This window comes from Bombina bombina, chromosome 1 (assembly GCF_027579735.1).
Source record: "Bombina bombina isolate aBomBom1 chromosome 1, aBomBom1.pri, whole genome shotgun sequence".
Classification (NCBI taxonomy): Eukaryota; Metazoa; Chordata; class Amphibia; order Anura; family Bombinatoridae; genus Bombina; species Bombina bombina.
The window spans coordinates 192,079,111-192,093,229 of record NC_069499.1 but is presented as its reverse complement, the minus strand read 5'-3'; the positions used below and the strand labels follow the sequence as shown (position 1 = coordinate 192,093,229).

At 35.9% G+C, this 14,119-nt stretch overlaps 1 protein-coding gene across 5 annotated transcripts in view; it reads left to right on the top strand.

Annotated features, from left to right (window-relative positions):
• UBR1 (ubiquitin protein ligase E3 component n-recognin 1) overlaps positions 1-14,119 on the top strand; it is a 693,945-nt gene that overhangs the window by 106,741 nt on the left and 573,085 nt on the right. For all 5 annotated transcript variants that reach the window (XM_053697798.1, XM_053697801.1, XM_053697800.1 and 2 more), the window contains exon 3: positions 2,633-2,711. In XM_053697798.1, coding sequence (XP_053553773.1) covers positions 2,633-2,711 — 79 coding nt within the window. The remainder of the gene's footprint in view (positions 1-2,632; positions 2,712-14,119) is intronic.

Below are 14,119 nucleotides of genomic sequence, written 5' to 3'. Positions count from 1 at the left end.
ATTTTTACCTAAAGTTGTGAATTCCAACAACATTAGTAGAGAAATTGTGGTTCCTTCATTATGTCCTAATCCTAAGAATTCTAAGGAGAAATCGTTGCATTCTTTGGATGTTGTTAGAGCTTTGAAATATTATGTTGAAGCTACTAAGTCTTTCCGAAAGACTTCTAGTTTATTTGTTATCTTTTCGGTTCTAGAAAAGGCCAGAAAGCTTCTGCCATTTCTTTGGCATCTTGGTTGAAATCTTTAATTCATCTTGCCTATGTTGAGTCGGGTAAACCTCCGCCTCAAAGGATTACAGCTCATTCTACTAGGTCAGTTTCTACTTCCTGGGCATTTAGGAATGAAGCTTCGGTTGATCAGATTTGCAAAGCAGCAACTTGGTCTTCTTTGCATACTTTTACTAAATTCTACCATTTTGATGTATTTTCTTCTTCTGAAGCAGTTTTTGGTAGAAAAGTACTTCAGGCAGCGGTTTCAGTTTGAATCTTCTGCTTATGTTTTTCATTAAACTTTATTTTGGGTGTGGATTATTTTCAGCAGGAATTGGCTGTCTTTATTTTATCCCTCCCTCTCTAGTGACTCTTGCGTGGAAAGATCCACATCTTGGGTAATCATTATCCCATACGTCACTAGCTCATGGACTCTTGCTAATTACATGAAAGAAAACATAATTTATGTAAGAACTTACCTGATAAATTCATTTCTTTCATATTAGCAAGAGTCCATGAGGCCCGCCCTTTTTTTGTGGTGGTTATGATTTTTGTATAAAGCACAATTATTCCAATTCCTTATTTTATATGCTTTCGCACTTTTTTATCACCCCACTTCTTGGCTATTCGTTAAACTGAATTGTGGGTGTGGTGAGGGGTGTATTTATAGGCATTTTGAGGTTTGGGAAACTTTGCCCCTCCTGGTAGGAATGTATATCCCATACGTCACTAGCTCATGGACTCTTGCTAATATGAAAGAAATTAATTTATCAGGTAAGTTCTTACATAAATTATGTTATTTGTATTTTGATGTGCCAATGAAGCATGCTAATTGCGCAAATCCAGTGAGTGCATACCTTCTCTAGTATTGTATTTATACTTGTCTGCACCCTGGTAGCTGTCTCAGGTGGGAGTGTGCTCTGTGTATGTTATTCGTTACATGTCTTTCATTACATTACTCCATTCTCCTATTTTGTCTTTTTTTTTTGGTGGGTGGGGGAGGACACCTTTTGATGCTCTGTTAATTCCCGTAGCAGAAGGTTGGTGAAGGTTGTACCTGGAGTTGTAAGCAGTTTGCCTGCCTTTGAGTTCGGACTAGCAAGACAATACAGCCAAAATCTCTGTAGTGTCATCAAATTGTCTACAGTTTTTTTTAAAGGGGCATGAAACCCAACATTTTTCTTTCGTGATTTAGACAGAGCATACAATTTTAAACAACTTTCCAATTTGCTTCTATTATTTAATTTGCTTCCTTCTCTTGATAGCTGATGATTGGTGGCTGTGTGTGTATGTGTGTATATATATATATATATATATATATATATATATATATATATATATATATATATATATATATATATATATACTGCCATTAAAAAAACGAAAAGCCCTAAACTGCAGATTGTCTGCCAGTACCTAAAATGGTGGTGACCAGTAGGGGAGGAGGGAAAAGAGCTATTTGGGAAAGATCGGGTAGGCATCAAAGTGAGAGGTGTCAGGTTGGAGGGTAATCTCTATACTACAGCAACAAATTGACCCTACAAACTGATTAACCCCTCCACTGCTGGGAATTGTGGTTCACAGCTACAATTTGCAGCATTTAGATTGTCAAAAAACAATGGCAAAGCTATGTATGTCTGCTATTTCTGAACAAAGGGGATACCAGAGAAGCTTTTACAACCATTTGTCTTATGACTGCTGTAGTTGTGTGCAAATACTTTCTGTTAGAAATCCAAAGTTTGTGAAAAAGTAAAAAAAAAAGTTTTATATGATTTGTATTTGGCGGCCAAATAGTGGAATCATATATACCAAAATGAGCGTAGATCAATACCTTGGGTTTTCTTAAGTAAATAGAAAACAAACAAAAACCCCACAAATGCTCTATTTCTATTTAAACTGAGTGATAGCAAAAATTCTCTGGTACTTTGGGCAAGTTTTTCTCTGAAATTCTCTGTAGCAAAGGTGGTTAAATTAGCTTGGGTGCTGTGTGGGGAATCCATTTTAGATTAAAAGTTCAAAAACAAAATGCTATGTGTTAAAGTAATTCACTACTGGGTTCTAGCTCAATACATCTAGTGAGCCAGTGACAATAGGCATATATATGTAGCCACCAATGGCCAGTTAGCTCCCAATAGTGCATTGCTGCTTCTGAGCCTACATAAGTATGCTCTTCAACAAATTATACCAAGCGAACAATGTACATTTAATAATAGAAGTAAATTGAAACTTATTTTAAAATTGACATGCTCTAACTAAACATTAAAATTTTAATTGTAACTTTCATGTCCCTTTGAAAAAATAGTGTGTGTTGGTGTGCACATGTGAACCATTTTATGCCCGTAAGTTCAAATAATGCCCCTTGATTAAATACTTATAATTGTGGGAAACTTTTAGTATAATATATTTTTGTTTTTGTGTTGCAGGGATTGTGCAATTGATTCGACCTGTGTCCTCTGTATGAACTGTTTCCAGAACAGTGTTCACAAAAACCATCGTTACAAGGTATGAACTGCCGTTGACAAGATTTGTTTTTATTCACACGTATAGTAGAGCATGAGACCTTTCTAAGAGATGATAAACCCTGTAACTCACCATAAATTAGATTATTCCCATACTAAATAAGAATACCATACATTTTGGTTTTATTTTGGAGGGCAGGTAATTTTGAAATATCAAGAAAGTTGCAAGTTTCACCGTTTATAATAAAAGATTTTTAGTCAAAATCGCCAACTTTTTAATTAATCAATCAAAATCTGAAATTATGAACCTTAATTTGAATCAGGAAGAACTACACCTTACAAAACAAATTTGCCCTTTCCGCTGGCAATCCACTTCTATTAAGTACCTAGGGATTTTCTTGACCCATAAACACACTGATTTACTAGCTTTTAATTACGACACTCTTAAAAAGAATATAATAGCAGATCTTAGCTCTTGGAGATCTAAACACCTTAGCTGGTTGGGAAGGATGGGGACAATAACCATGAACATACTACCCAGACTCTTGTATATTTTTCCAGACTGTCCCAATCCCTCTCCCATCCTCTTACATCGCTTCCTTACAGAGACTAATTAATGATTATATTTGGGATAGGAAACATCCCAGGATTAATAAAAAGTTAATGACTCTCCCTAAAATGTCAGGGGGACTGGGAGTCCCAGATTTAGAAAAATATAGACAGGCAATTTTCTTACAACGGGTGGTAGATTGGAACACTAATAATTTTGAAAAGATTTGGGTTAAGATTGAACATCAGATACATCAGTGTCACCATCTGGGCTCTTTGTGCTGGTTAGATGAATCTGAGAGACAGTTAACGTTAGTTGGTAACTGCATCACTGAAGAAACATATAAAATGTGGAACAGATTACTAGTAAAATATCCCATGCTCTCCTCTATTCCCTCCCCGCTAACTCCTCTTTTGGGAAATCCGGAATTTCCCCCGGGTAGGGAAATGGTTATCTTAAATCCTTTTGACAGACGAGGCAACCTTCCCTTTTTTGTCCTATCAGAAACAGGAAAACTGCATACAAGGTTGGAACTCTTAGAGAACGACTTACACATATTTAACGACTGGTTCTTCTATCTGCAAGCACATTAATTTCTTCAAAGACACAAAGTGAAAAATAATTTGTTGCGATCACCGACTAACTTTGAGAAAATGTGCATGACAACCCAACCACTTAGACATACTCTATCATATATAACATGTTACAGCAGGTCCCACTGGGTCTGGAACACCATTATATTAAAAAGTGGGAATCAGAACTGAACCTTAACATAACTCCAAAGGAGAGACACATAATATTTAGGAGGACAATGAAAGCTTCTACATCTGCTAGGATCCTAGAAATTAACTTTAAAGTACTACAAACATCGTTGGTACTATACCCCCTCACATTTAAAGACCTTATATCCCCAAAGATCTGATATGTGCTGGCGTTGTGAGAAAGAGGTTGGAAATATGGGACATATATGCTGGAAATGCCCGAACATTATCCCTTTTTAGAGGGAGGTCGTGGGTCACACAGAAAAAATGTTGGGATTCAGTATACCCCAGGACCCGTTGGTCTGGCTCTTAAATAAACCTCCTAAGCGATTCCCAGCAACACATTTAGCCATACTCCAAATTGCATCTAATAGCGCAAAAACTCTAATTGCTCAACGATGGAAGCAATCCCAAAATAGCACAATGGATCGACACCATGCATAAGACTATACAATTAGAGGAATACCACTACATGAAAACATCGCGGGTAGACCTCTTTCACAGGATACTTTTTATTTGGGAAGACTATATACATAACAAATATGGTAAATGAGCTGCCACCAAGAGATGAAACTCTACATATAGATGGGTATCTGGATATCACACGAAATTTGGGGTTCACAACCCAGACGACAATCTTTCTTCTTTCTTTTTCCTTTTTCAATTATTCCTTCTCTAAAGTTAAAACAAGCTGAGGTTCTAGCCGCTGTCAATGGTCATGTCGTTGGTTAATGTTTTATTTCGTAGCCCTACATCCTTGTAACATGCTCTTGACAATGTAATGTGTATAAATGTATGACTTGTTTTACCTCAATAAAAATATTTAAAAAAAAAGAAGACTTTAGTCAAAATGGTTATGGTGTATTTGTCATAGCAGTAAGAATAACCTAGCTGTGTTTTTTTTTGTTTTTGTTTTTTTTAACTGCTCCAATTTCTAAAAATGGGTTAATATGAGGTCCTTCCATAAATATTCAGGTTGTTTTTTTTTGTTTTGTTTTTAAGAAAATTTGGAAATAAAGTTTTCTAAAAGCTGGGAAAAATTACTTGCAAAAAATTGACAACTTTTCTCAACTGTCTTCAAAATTTCTACATATGGGGTAATATGAGATCCCTCAAGAAGGAATATATAGTGTAATAACAGGGTGTTTTGAAACATTTAAGAATGCATCATCTCCCATCCCATTATGGCATAAATGTTTTTTTTATTGACGTGCACTAGGCTTAGGCAGTGGTAAAATGTGGTTTGTACTGGGCGTACAGAAGCATTGCCAGTTTTACTTATAAGTGGTGGAATCTGGTCTCAGTACACAGAAATTCTAAACGTTCTGGATCAATCACGTCTAGCTTTTTTGTCATAGTTTAAGGCGAGCAGTTTTTATCCTTTTGAAGCTAACATTGCTTTTATATCCCTTAGTAGGAGATATACCGTAGTCCATCTGATGCTGTCAAATACAAAATACACAGTATAATTACGTTGACAAAAAGACGTGCATACTATAAAAAAACATTATTTCTCCAACATTGGTGTGTCCGGTCCACGGCGTCATCCTTACTTGTGGGAATATCTCTTCCCCAACAGGAAATGGCAAAGAGTCCCAGCAAAAGCTGTCCATATAGTCCCTCCTAGGCTCCGCCCAGATAAATTCTGTTTTCTGTGCTTTGTATTTACACATACTGCTGCTTCAACACACATACACTGTTTTAGGTGCTGCCCATACATCTACTGCATCATATGCAAATCTGACCAGCACAGTAAAGGTTTTTTTTTTTTTTAAATCTTTCTGATTGACTTTTTAATCTTCCGATTTTCTAGTATATCTGGTAAGAGATAAGAATTTGCAAAATGGGATACAGCAGAAGAAACCTCAGCTAAACCATGATGTCAATAATAGACACAGTTGGTTAAAAATTGACCATTGAGGTTACACTCTCGTAAGTTTAATATCTTCAACTGGGAAAAAAAATAGTTTTATAAATAAACAAAACAGTAAAGCACTGGGCTTGATTATGCCAATATAAAGATGTCAGAATCTTATAATCTGTAGTAAAAAGAGAGGGTTAAACTGGCAGTACGAAATGATGTGAGTAAGAGAGCCCAATAATGGGTTCCGGTGCTGCCCCTTTAATAATAATAGACTGGAAAAGGGTAAAGACAGAGGTTTAAATAGCACTCATTCTTGCTAAATAGTTACAAATTAAAAAATAATACTTTAATATAAACTGGTTAAAACAGGGATAAATAGCCCTGACTAAGTGACTCCACACCCCACCACTGTGCAAATAAGAGTACCGTGAGTCACTCCCCTGTTTCCTGGCCGAAAATAGGAACCGTCTGCTTCAGGTGACAGGAGTGACTTACATGGTTCTTAAACTAAAACAAACGTGTTTCGACCGTTAAACAGCCTTTCTCAATGTTAGCTTGTCATTATGAAAATTGAATAAGCCGAGGCTGAGAGATTTCCGGTCTTTTAAACTCACTGCCTACTTGTCAACACCAATCGACTATGTGTGTGAGCACCACTCCTCCTAATGAGCCAATAGGAGGCTCTGGATTACTTCTCTCATTGTCTAGTACTTTATTATTGGATTGCCGTAGGTGTGAGTAAGAGAGAGCTTCTCTCTAATTGGGTAAATAGCGTAGTATCTATAATGTTATGACCGCATCTGCCAATGTTATTGTATGCTACGTTAAGTCAATGTGTCAAATATTTTATTGACTAAAGATTCACATGTAGCTATATTATGCAGCATTATGGTATAAGAACGTCATTCTCATATGATTTGCCACTCTAACAAGGTATCAATTTCTCATTTATGATTTCAATGCTGGTGTGACATGTACTTAAAGGGACAGTCTACCATAGAATTGTAATTGTTTTAAAAGATAGATAATCCCTTTATTATCCATTCCCCAGTTTTGCATAACCATACTTTTTACCTCTGTGATTGCCTTGTATCTAGGAACCTTCTTCCAGCCCCCTGATCACATGACTGTGACTGTTTATTATCTATTTTCTTAAATTTAGCATTGTTTTGTGCTAAATCTTAAATAACCCCCTGTGCCTGAACACAGTGTTATCTATATGGCCCACGTGTACTTTCTGTCTGTGTTGAAAAGAGATTTAAAAAGCATGTGATAAGAGGCAGCCCTCAAAGGCTTAGAAATTAGCATATGAGCCTACCTATGTTTAGTTTAAACTAAGAATACCAAGAGAAAAAAGCAAATTTGATGATAAAAGTAAATTGGAAAGTTGATTAAAATTAAAAGTCCTATCTGAATAATGAAAGTTTAATTTATACTAGACTGTCCCCTTAAGAATGAACTCATGATGCTACCTGTTAGAAAACAGTCATGATTTTACTAGTGGTAAATGGAGAATTTGTGTATAGACTGCATCTTTGAAAATTATCATCAAACTAAACTCAGATAGAATATATGACTACATTTTACGTAGTTAAACATCCCTTCTTCTATTGTTATGCAGAGATGTTAACGCATTATATGTCATCCAACCATTGCTACCAAAGTCCGCTTTGTATTAAAAAGTGTCACACTGAAACATAGTCTTACAGTGATCATCATTAAAGATTGTGTAAACTAAGAGGTCCGGTAATATACTTAAGTGTTGTTGTTATGCTGAATATAATTTGAGTAGGTTGGTAGCACAAAAGCTAATATAACAACATGTATATAAACTCAGTTATACTTCTTGTATTAAATATATAACATTATTTAATTAGACATAGTGTGATATTGTACCAAGATAAACTTCTTATATATATATATATATATATATATATATATATATATACATACACACAGTGCTACTTGCGCTAATAACACCTCCTATGTAGTCTATCCTAAATTATCCAGATTGTCATCTAATCTTTCTCTGATAGATTCAATGGCTAGATCCTCCATTAAATTCATATCTCCTACACCATTAATAATACAGTGACGAATACTATAATATTGCATGAGTAAATTAGTGTTGCGAAAGCTTCTTGTACAGTATTTACTCAGTGTCACTATTTGGATTTAATATATACCTATAACACAGAGAACACTAAGTGTAGTGATATTGTATAGTGGGTATCAGGTGTATACTGAATACTACTATTGCTTCTAAAAAAAAACATTATCATGTCACTGTCTAGTATGATGGATTTACAAGGGAATTATATAGACTGATACGTATATCATTTCATATTACTTTAATAGCAATAATAGTGATGAGATCAATGTTACCAGTGTGGACCCTATTACATCTGATTAGTAAGGTTAGGGAGTTCTATCTGTTTGAGTATTGCATGGAATTAGTTTGTGTCTAGTCTACCCAGATAAATTATATTAAGAATGTTTAAATATAAAATAACTTTATGGATAATGCGAGTTATAATTTTCTTGTTATTATACTCCTTTTAATAATAGAATTATACCACTGAAATAATATGATACTAATTTATCTTGTATGCTTAAACAATAAAGTTACTATATATATATATATATACCCAATAATTATTGAACTCTTTCATGCCGTACGGCATGACATAGTTCAGATTAAAGACCTATTTTGTTTCCATTCTCAAAAGTCTTTGTTCAGTTTTTCCTCCCCTTATTCCTGGTTTCAATCTCTCTAAACCCCAAAATTTCATAGCATTGGTATTCCCTTTATGGAATTGTAGAAAGTGTTTGGCCACACTAGTAATTTGTTTCTTATTTTCTACATCTTTTTGGGCCGTCCTTATATTGCTCAGATGTTCTGTCATACGTTTCCCTAGGCTTTGTGTAGTCATACCTACATAGAATAGGTTACAATGGCAAGAAATGCAATATATGACATTAGTGCTTTTGCAGTTAATATGCTCTTTAATGGTCCACGTATTTCCAAATCTGTCTACTACTTTTTGTCTTTTGACCATATGTTGGCAAACTTTGCAGTTTCCACATGCGATAGAAACTTTATATATATTTATATAGAGGAGATTTCTTAGCGTTCCTGTCAAAATGACTTATTAGTGTGTCGCTAATATTATTAGCCCTTCTATATGTAAATAAAGGTCTATCAGTAAGTAATGGTTTAAGTAGTTTGTCTGTTTTAAGGACATGCCAATGCTTCTTTTAAATATTGGTAATCTTTTCACTTTCAGGTGAGTACGTAGATATGAACCTAAGGGGGGTACCGATTCCCTTAGCTTTGGGAGTAAGTAACTCATTTCTGTTTTTATGTACCGCTCTGTTATATGCTCTTGCTAGTGATTTCTTAGAATGGCCTCTTCCCAGTAGTCTTTTTGTCTTAGGTCTCTAGCGGCTATTTTAAAGGTATCAACAGTGCTACAATTTCTCCTTAAGCGTATGTATTCACCCATTGGTAAACCTTTAATTGTAGATGGGTGATGGTGGCAACTTGCATGGAGTATATTGTTTGTTGCTGTTGGTTTCCTGCATGCGTCTGTTTCAATTTTTGTTTTAGCCTTTTTAATATTGAGCTCTAAGAATTCTACCTTGGTTTTTTCTATTGTGGATGTAAGATACAGTCCAAATGGATTTTCATTGAGTATATTAATGAATTCTGACAGTAGGTTTTCTGGACCCTTCCATACGAAGAATATGTCATCTATATATCTGGACCAAGGCTCTGCTAAGAGCTGAAACGTTGACGGAACTACTTTCTTCACACTATTGTGGCTCACTAAGGACACTGTACTCCAGGAAACACTGAAGCAACAAACGGACATCACACAGCTGAGGGTGGAATTCCAGAGTGTGCAGGGGAGAGGAGCTCGGCGGCTTTCTTCCCATCACACACAGAGGGTTCCCAGAGCTGTTTCATGCTGGCGGTATAACCGCTACACTGGATTACAAAAACACTTGGAGCTCCTGAACAAATTAAGGTACTGTTTCTCCACGGCTATAACCTGCGCAGGATTGCCGTTTTACACCAATCCTAAAACTTTGAAATTGAATTGAGCATCATTGTTGCAGCTCATTGTTATTTTGCTTAAATAACCAGGATCCGTTTTCTCTCATTAGTACTGCTTTTTTGCTTCCTTAACCCTGTCTGCAGCAGAGGCTAAGTATTTTGAAGTGCCTTTTGAGGTCTTCTCTCTACATAGATAGGCCACTTACAGAGAATTACTCATTTTATATAAACAAGTTTTTATGCATTTATTTATGTACATTTAGTATTGCCTTTTTATATTTATCTCATTGTATGAATTATTTAGCTTACAACTCTTTTAATACATTTAGTAAAGTCTAATTAAATTATATTTTAACATTCATTTCAATTGGCTGTTGTTTTTTTTCTTGATCATTTACCTATCATTTGTTAAAAGATTTTTTTTTCTTGATCATTTACCTATCATTTGTTAAAAGATTTTTTTCATATGTATTAGGACATAATCAACTCATATATTTTTTTGACCTGCCCTTTAAGGCGCCCACAGTACTTGTTTTTTCACTTCAATATTCCTTTTGCTAGTTTGTAGGGAACTAGTATCCATCTGTGGTGCTGGTCCTTGCTGTTGGATTTATAGCGCAAGAAGTTTAATCTCTTTTGCAATATTTCTTACTTTTTAGCCAAAGAGACAAATATGACCAATGAAATGAAAGAATTTTTGGTAAATATGCTAGAATTCTTTCTCACACACAACCTTTTTGTATTCGATGACAAATTTTATCTACAGACATGTGGTACGGCCATGGTCACATCCTGTGCCCCAACATACGCAAAAATATATCTGGGCTGGTGGGAAGAAACAGTGGTGTTCCATGAAAGTCTTAAACACCTTACAATGTATATATCCCACTGGTCCAGATATATAGATGACATATTCTTCGTATGGAAGGGTCCAGAAAACCTGTCAGAATTAATTAATATACTCAATGAAAATCCATTTGGACTGTATCTTTCATCCACAATAGAAAAAAACAAGGTTGAATTCTTAGATCTCAATTTTATAAAGGCTAATACAAAAATTGGAACAGACGCATACAACAAACCAACAGCAACAAACAATATACTCCATGCAAGTAGCCACCATCACCCATCTACAATTAAAAGTTTACCAATGGGTGAATACATACACTTAAGGAGAAATTGTAGCACTGTTGATACCTTTAAAATAGCCGCTAGAGACCTAAGACAAAGACTACTGGGAAGAGGCTATCCTAAGAAATCACTAGCAAGAGCATATAACAGAGCGGTACATAAAAACAGAAATGAGTTACTTACTCCCAAAGCTAAGTGAATTAGTACCCCCCTTAGGTTCATATCTACGTACTCACCTGAAAGTGACAAGATTACCAACATATAATGCGTTAACATCATCAACAGAAGAAGGGATGTATAACTGCGGAAAATGTAGTCATATATTCTATCTGTGTTTAGTTTGATGGTAATTTTCAAAGACGCAGTCTATACACAAATTCTCCATTTACCACTAGTAAAATCATGACTGTTTTCTAATAGGTACCATCATGAGTTCATTCTTAAGTACATGTCACACCAGCATTGAAATCATAAATGAGAAATTGATACCTTGTTAGAGTGGCAAATCATATGAGAATGATGTTATGAGTTAACTTATACCATAATGCAAGATAATTTAGCTACATGTGAATCTTTAGTCAATAAAATATTTGACACATTCACTTAACGTAGCATACAATAACATTGGCAGATGCGGTCATAACATTATAGATTCTATGCTATTTACCCAATTATAGAGAAGCTATCTTACTTACACCTACGGCAATCCAATAATAAAATACTAGACAATGAGAGAAGTAATCCAGAGCATCCTATTGGCTCATTAGGAGGAGTGGTGCTCACACGCATAGTCGATTGGTGTTGATAAGTAGGCAGTGAGTTTAAAAGACCGGAAATCTCTCAGTCTCGGCTTATTCAATTTTCATACTGACAAGCTAACATTGAGAAAGGCTGTTTAACGGCCGAAACACGTTTTGTTTTAGTTTAAGAAATGTGTAAGTCACCTGAAACCGATGGTTCCTGTTATCGACCAGGAAACAGGGGAGTGACTCACGGTACTCTTATTTTCACAGTTGTGGGGTGTGGAGCCACTTAGGAAAATTTAACCAGTTTATATTAAAGTATTATTTTTTAATTTGTAACTATTTAGGGAGAATGAGTGCTATTTAAACCCCTGTCTTTACCCTTTTTCCAGTCTAGAATCTTATAATCCCAAGGAAAATCACTTACTAAGGTTGGTGTCCAAATTGTGGGTCCAGAATTAATCTCCAGATACTCTCCCTCCCCTTTGCTTCTGTTATTTAATTTGCTTTGTTCCCTTGGTGTGTTGAATAGTATACTTAGGTAGGTACAAGAGAAGCAGCATTGCACTACTGTGAGTAAGTTGCTGATTGGTGACTGCATACATATATATGCCTCTTATCATTGGTTTACTGGCAGTTGTCTGCCAGTTCCCTATAGTACTTTGCTGCTCCTTCATCAAAGAATACAAGAGAATGAAAAACATTTGATATTAGAAGTAAATTGGAAAGTTGTTTAAAATTGTATGATCTTGCTGCTACAAGAATATGTATAGCAAGAAACTGGCAGGAGAGAGCCCCCACATGGGAGGAAATAGTTGGTAAACTAAGTCATCTATATGATGTCAGAGCAGGTGGCATGGCTACAGTTTACTACAGAAATCTTTAAAAAAAAATATGGTTTTATTGGATATTACACAATAACAATCGACTTGATAAGAAACACAGTTACGGCCCTTTAGAAATAAATGTTTCGACTCCACACTGGTAGGACATTGGATATGGAAGGCAGTATAAAGCGTGACTCGGTGAGGCAACATCTTTTCCTCTATCTCTTTCTTCTCTCCCTTTTTCTCCAACATTGGTGTGTCCGGTCCACGGCGTCATCCATTACTTGTGGGGAAATATTCTCCCCCACAGGGAAAGGCAAGGAGAGCACACAGCAAGAGCTGTCCATATAGCTCCCCCTCTGGCTCCGCCCCCCAGTCATTCTCCTTGCCGCTCTGAACAAGTAGCATCTCCACGGGGATGGTGAGGAGTTTGTGGTGTTAGTTGTAGTTTTTTATTCTTCTATCAAGAGTTTGTTATTTTAAAATAGTGCTGGCTTGTACTATTTACTCTACAACAGAAAAGTGATGAAGATTTCTGTTTAAGAGGGCTATGATTTTAGCACAAGTAACTAAAATCCATTTCTGTTACCACGCAGGACTGTTGAAACCAGAGAAATTCAGTTGGGGGTAACAGTTTGCAGACTTATCTGCTTCAGGTATGACTAGTCTTCTTCTAACAACACAGGCTAATGCTAGATGACAGTCATTTTTCCCCTCAGGGAAAATGGTAAGCCATTTTTCTTTCACCTCAGCAAAAAAGATAACAGGCTTCCCCTTTTTGATTTTTTTTTTTTTTTTTTTTTAAATTTTTTTCTTTATTAAGAACAAAAAGTACATACAGTTAGATAACCAAAGAAAGAAATTACTTTCCACAAGTACATCAAAACAATTACATAGCATTAACATATAACAATTAGGCATATTGCAGAGTTATATACATCTATATATATTGTAAGCAATATTTGTGCTTCTATTCAGTCAATGTAGAGTGTCTACAATGTACCTAGAAGTCACGGATAACGGAGTATAACTCCAGAGTCGTAATGATAGGGTTGAAGTGACAGTTATAACCACGTTTCTTAATTAATTTGTCGGTCTTTATTTTAACATGGTCATTCAGTGACATTGGGAGTAAGGGGTAGGTTATAGGGTAAGTAGGGAGGGAGTCATCACATGGGAGGGGGTGGGGAAGTTCAGGTAAGAAGAGGTGAGGAGAGGGGAAGGGGTTGGGGTAAAGAACGCGGTAGTGGAGATGGAGACATGAAGAAAGTGAGTGGGGGAGAGAGGGAAAGGAAAAAAAAAAAAAAAAAAAAAAAAAAGGTAAAAATACTTGTGCGCGATATCTCCTGTCCCAACTGCCTAGGGAGAGGGAAAGCGGTACGGGAGTCCATATGGGTCTACTGGATCTGAATCCAGTCACCCCAAATTGCCCAGTAAACTTCCATTCGCTCTAACGAGCTATATGCAAATTTTTCCATGTTGGCTAAGTATTGTATTACCTCACAGACTTCCGAA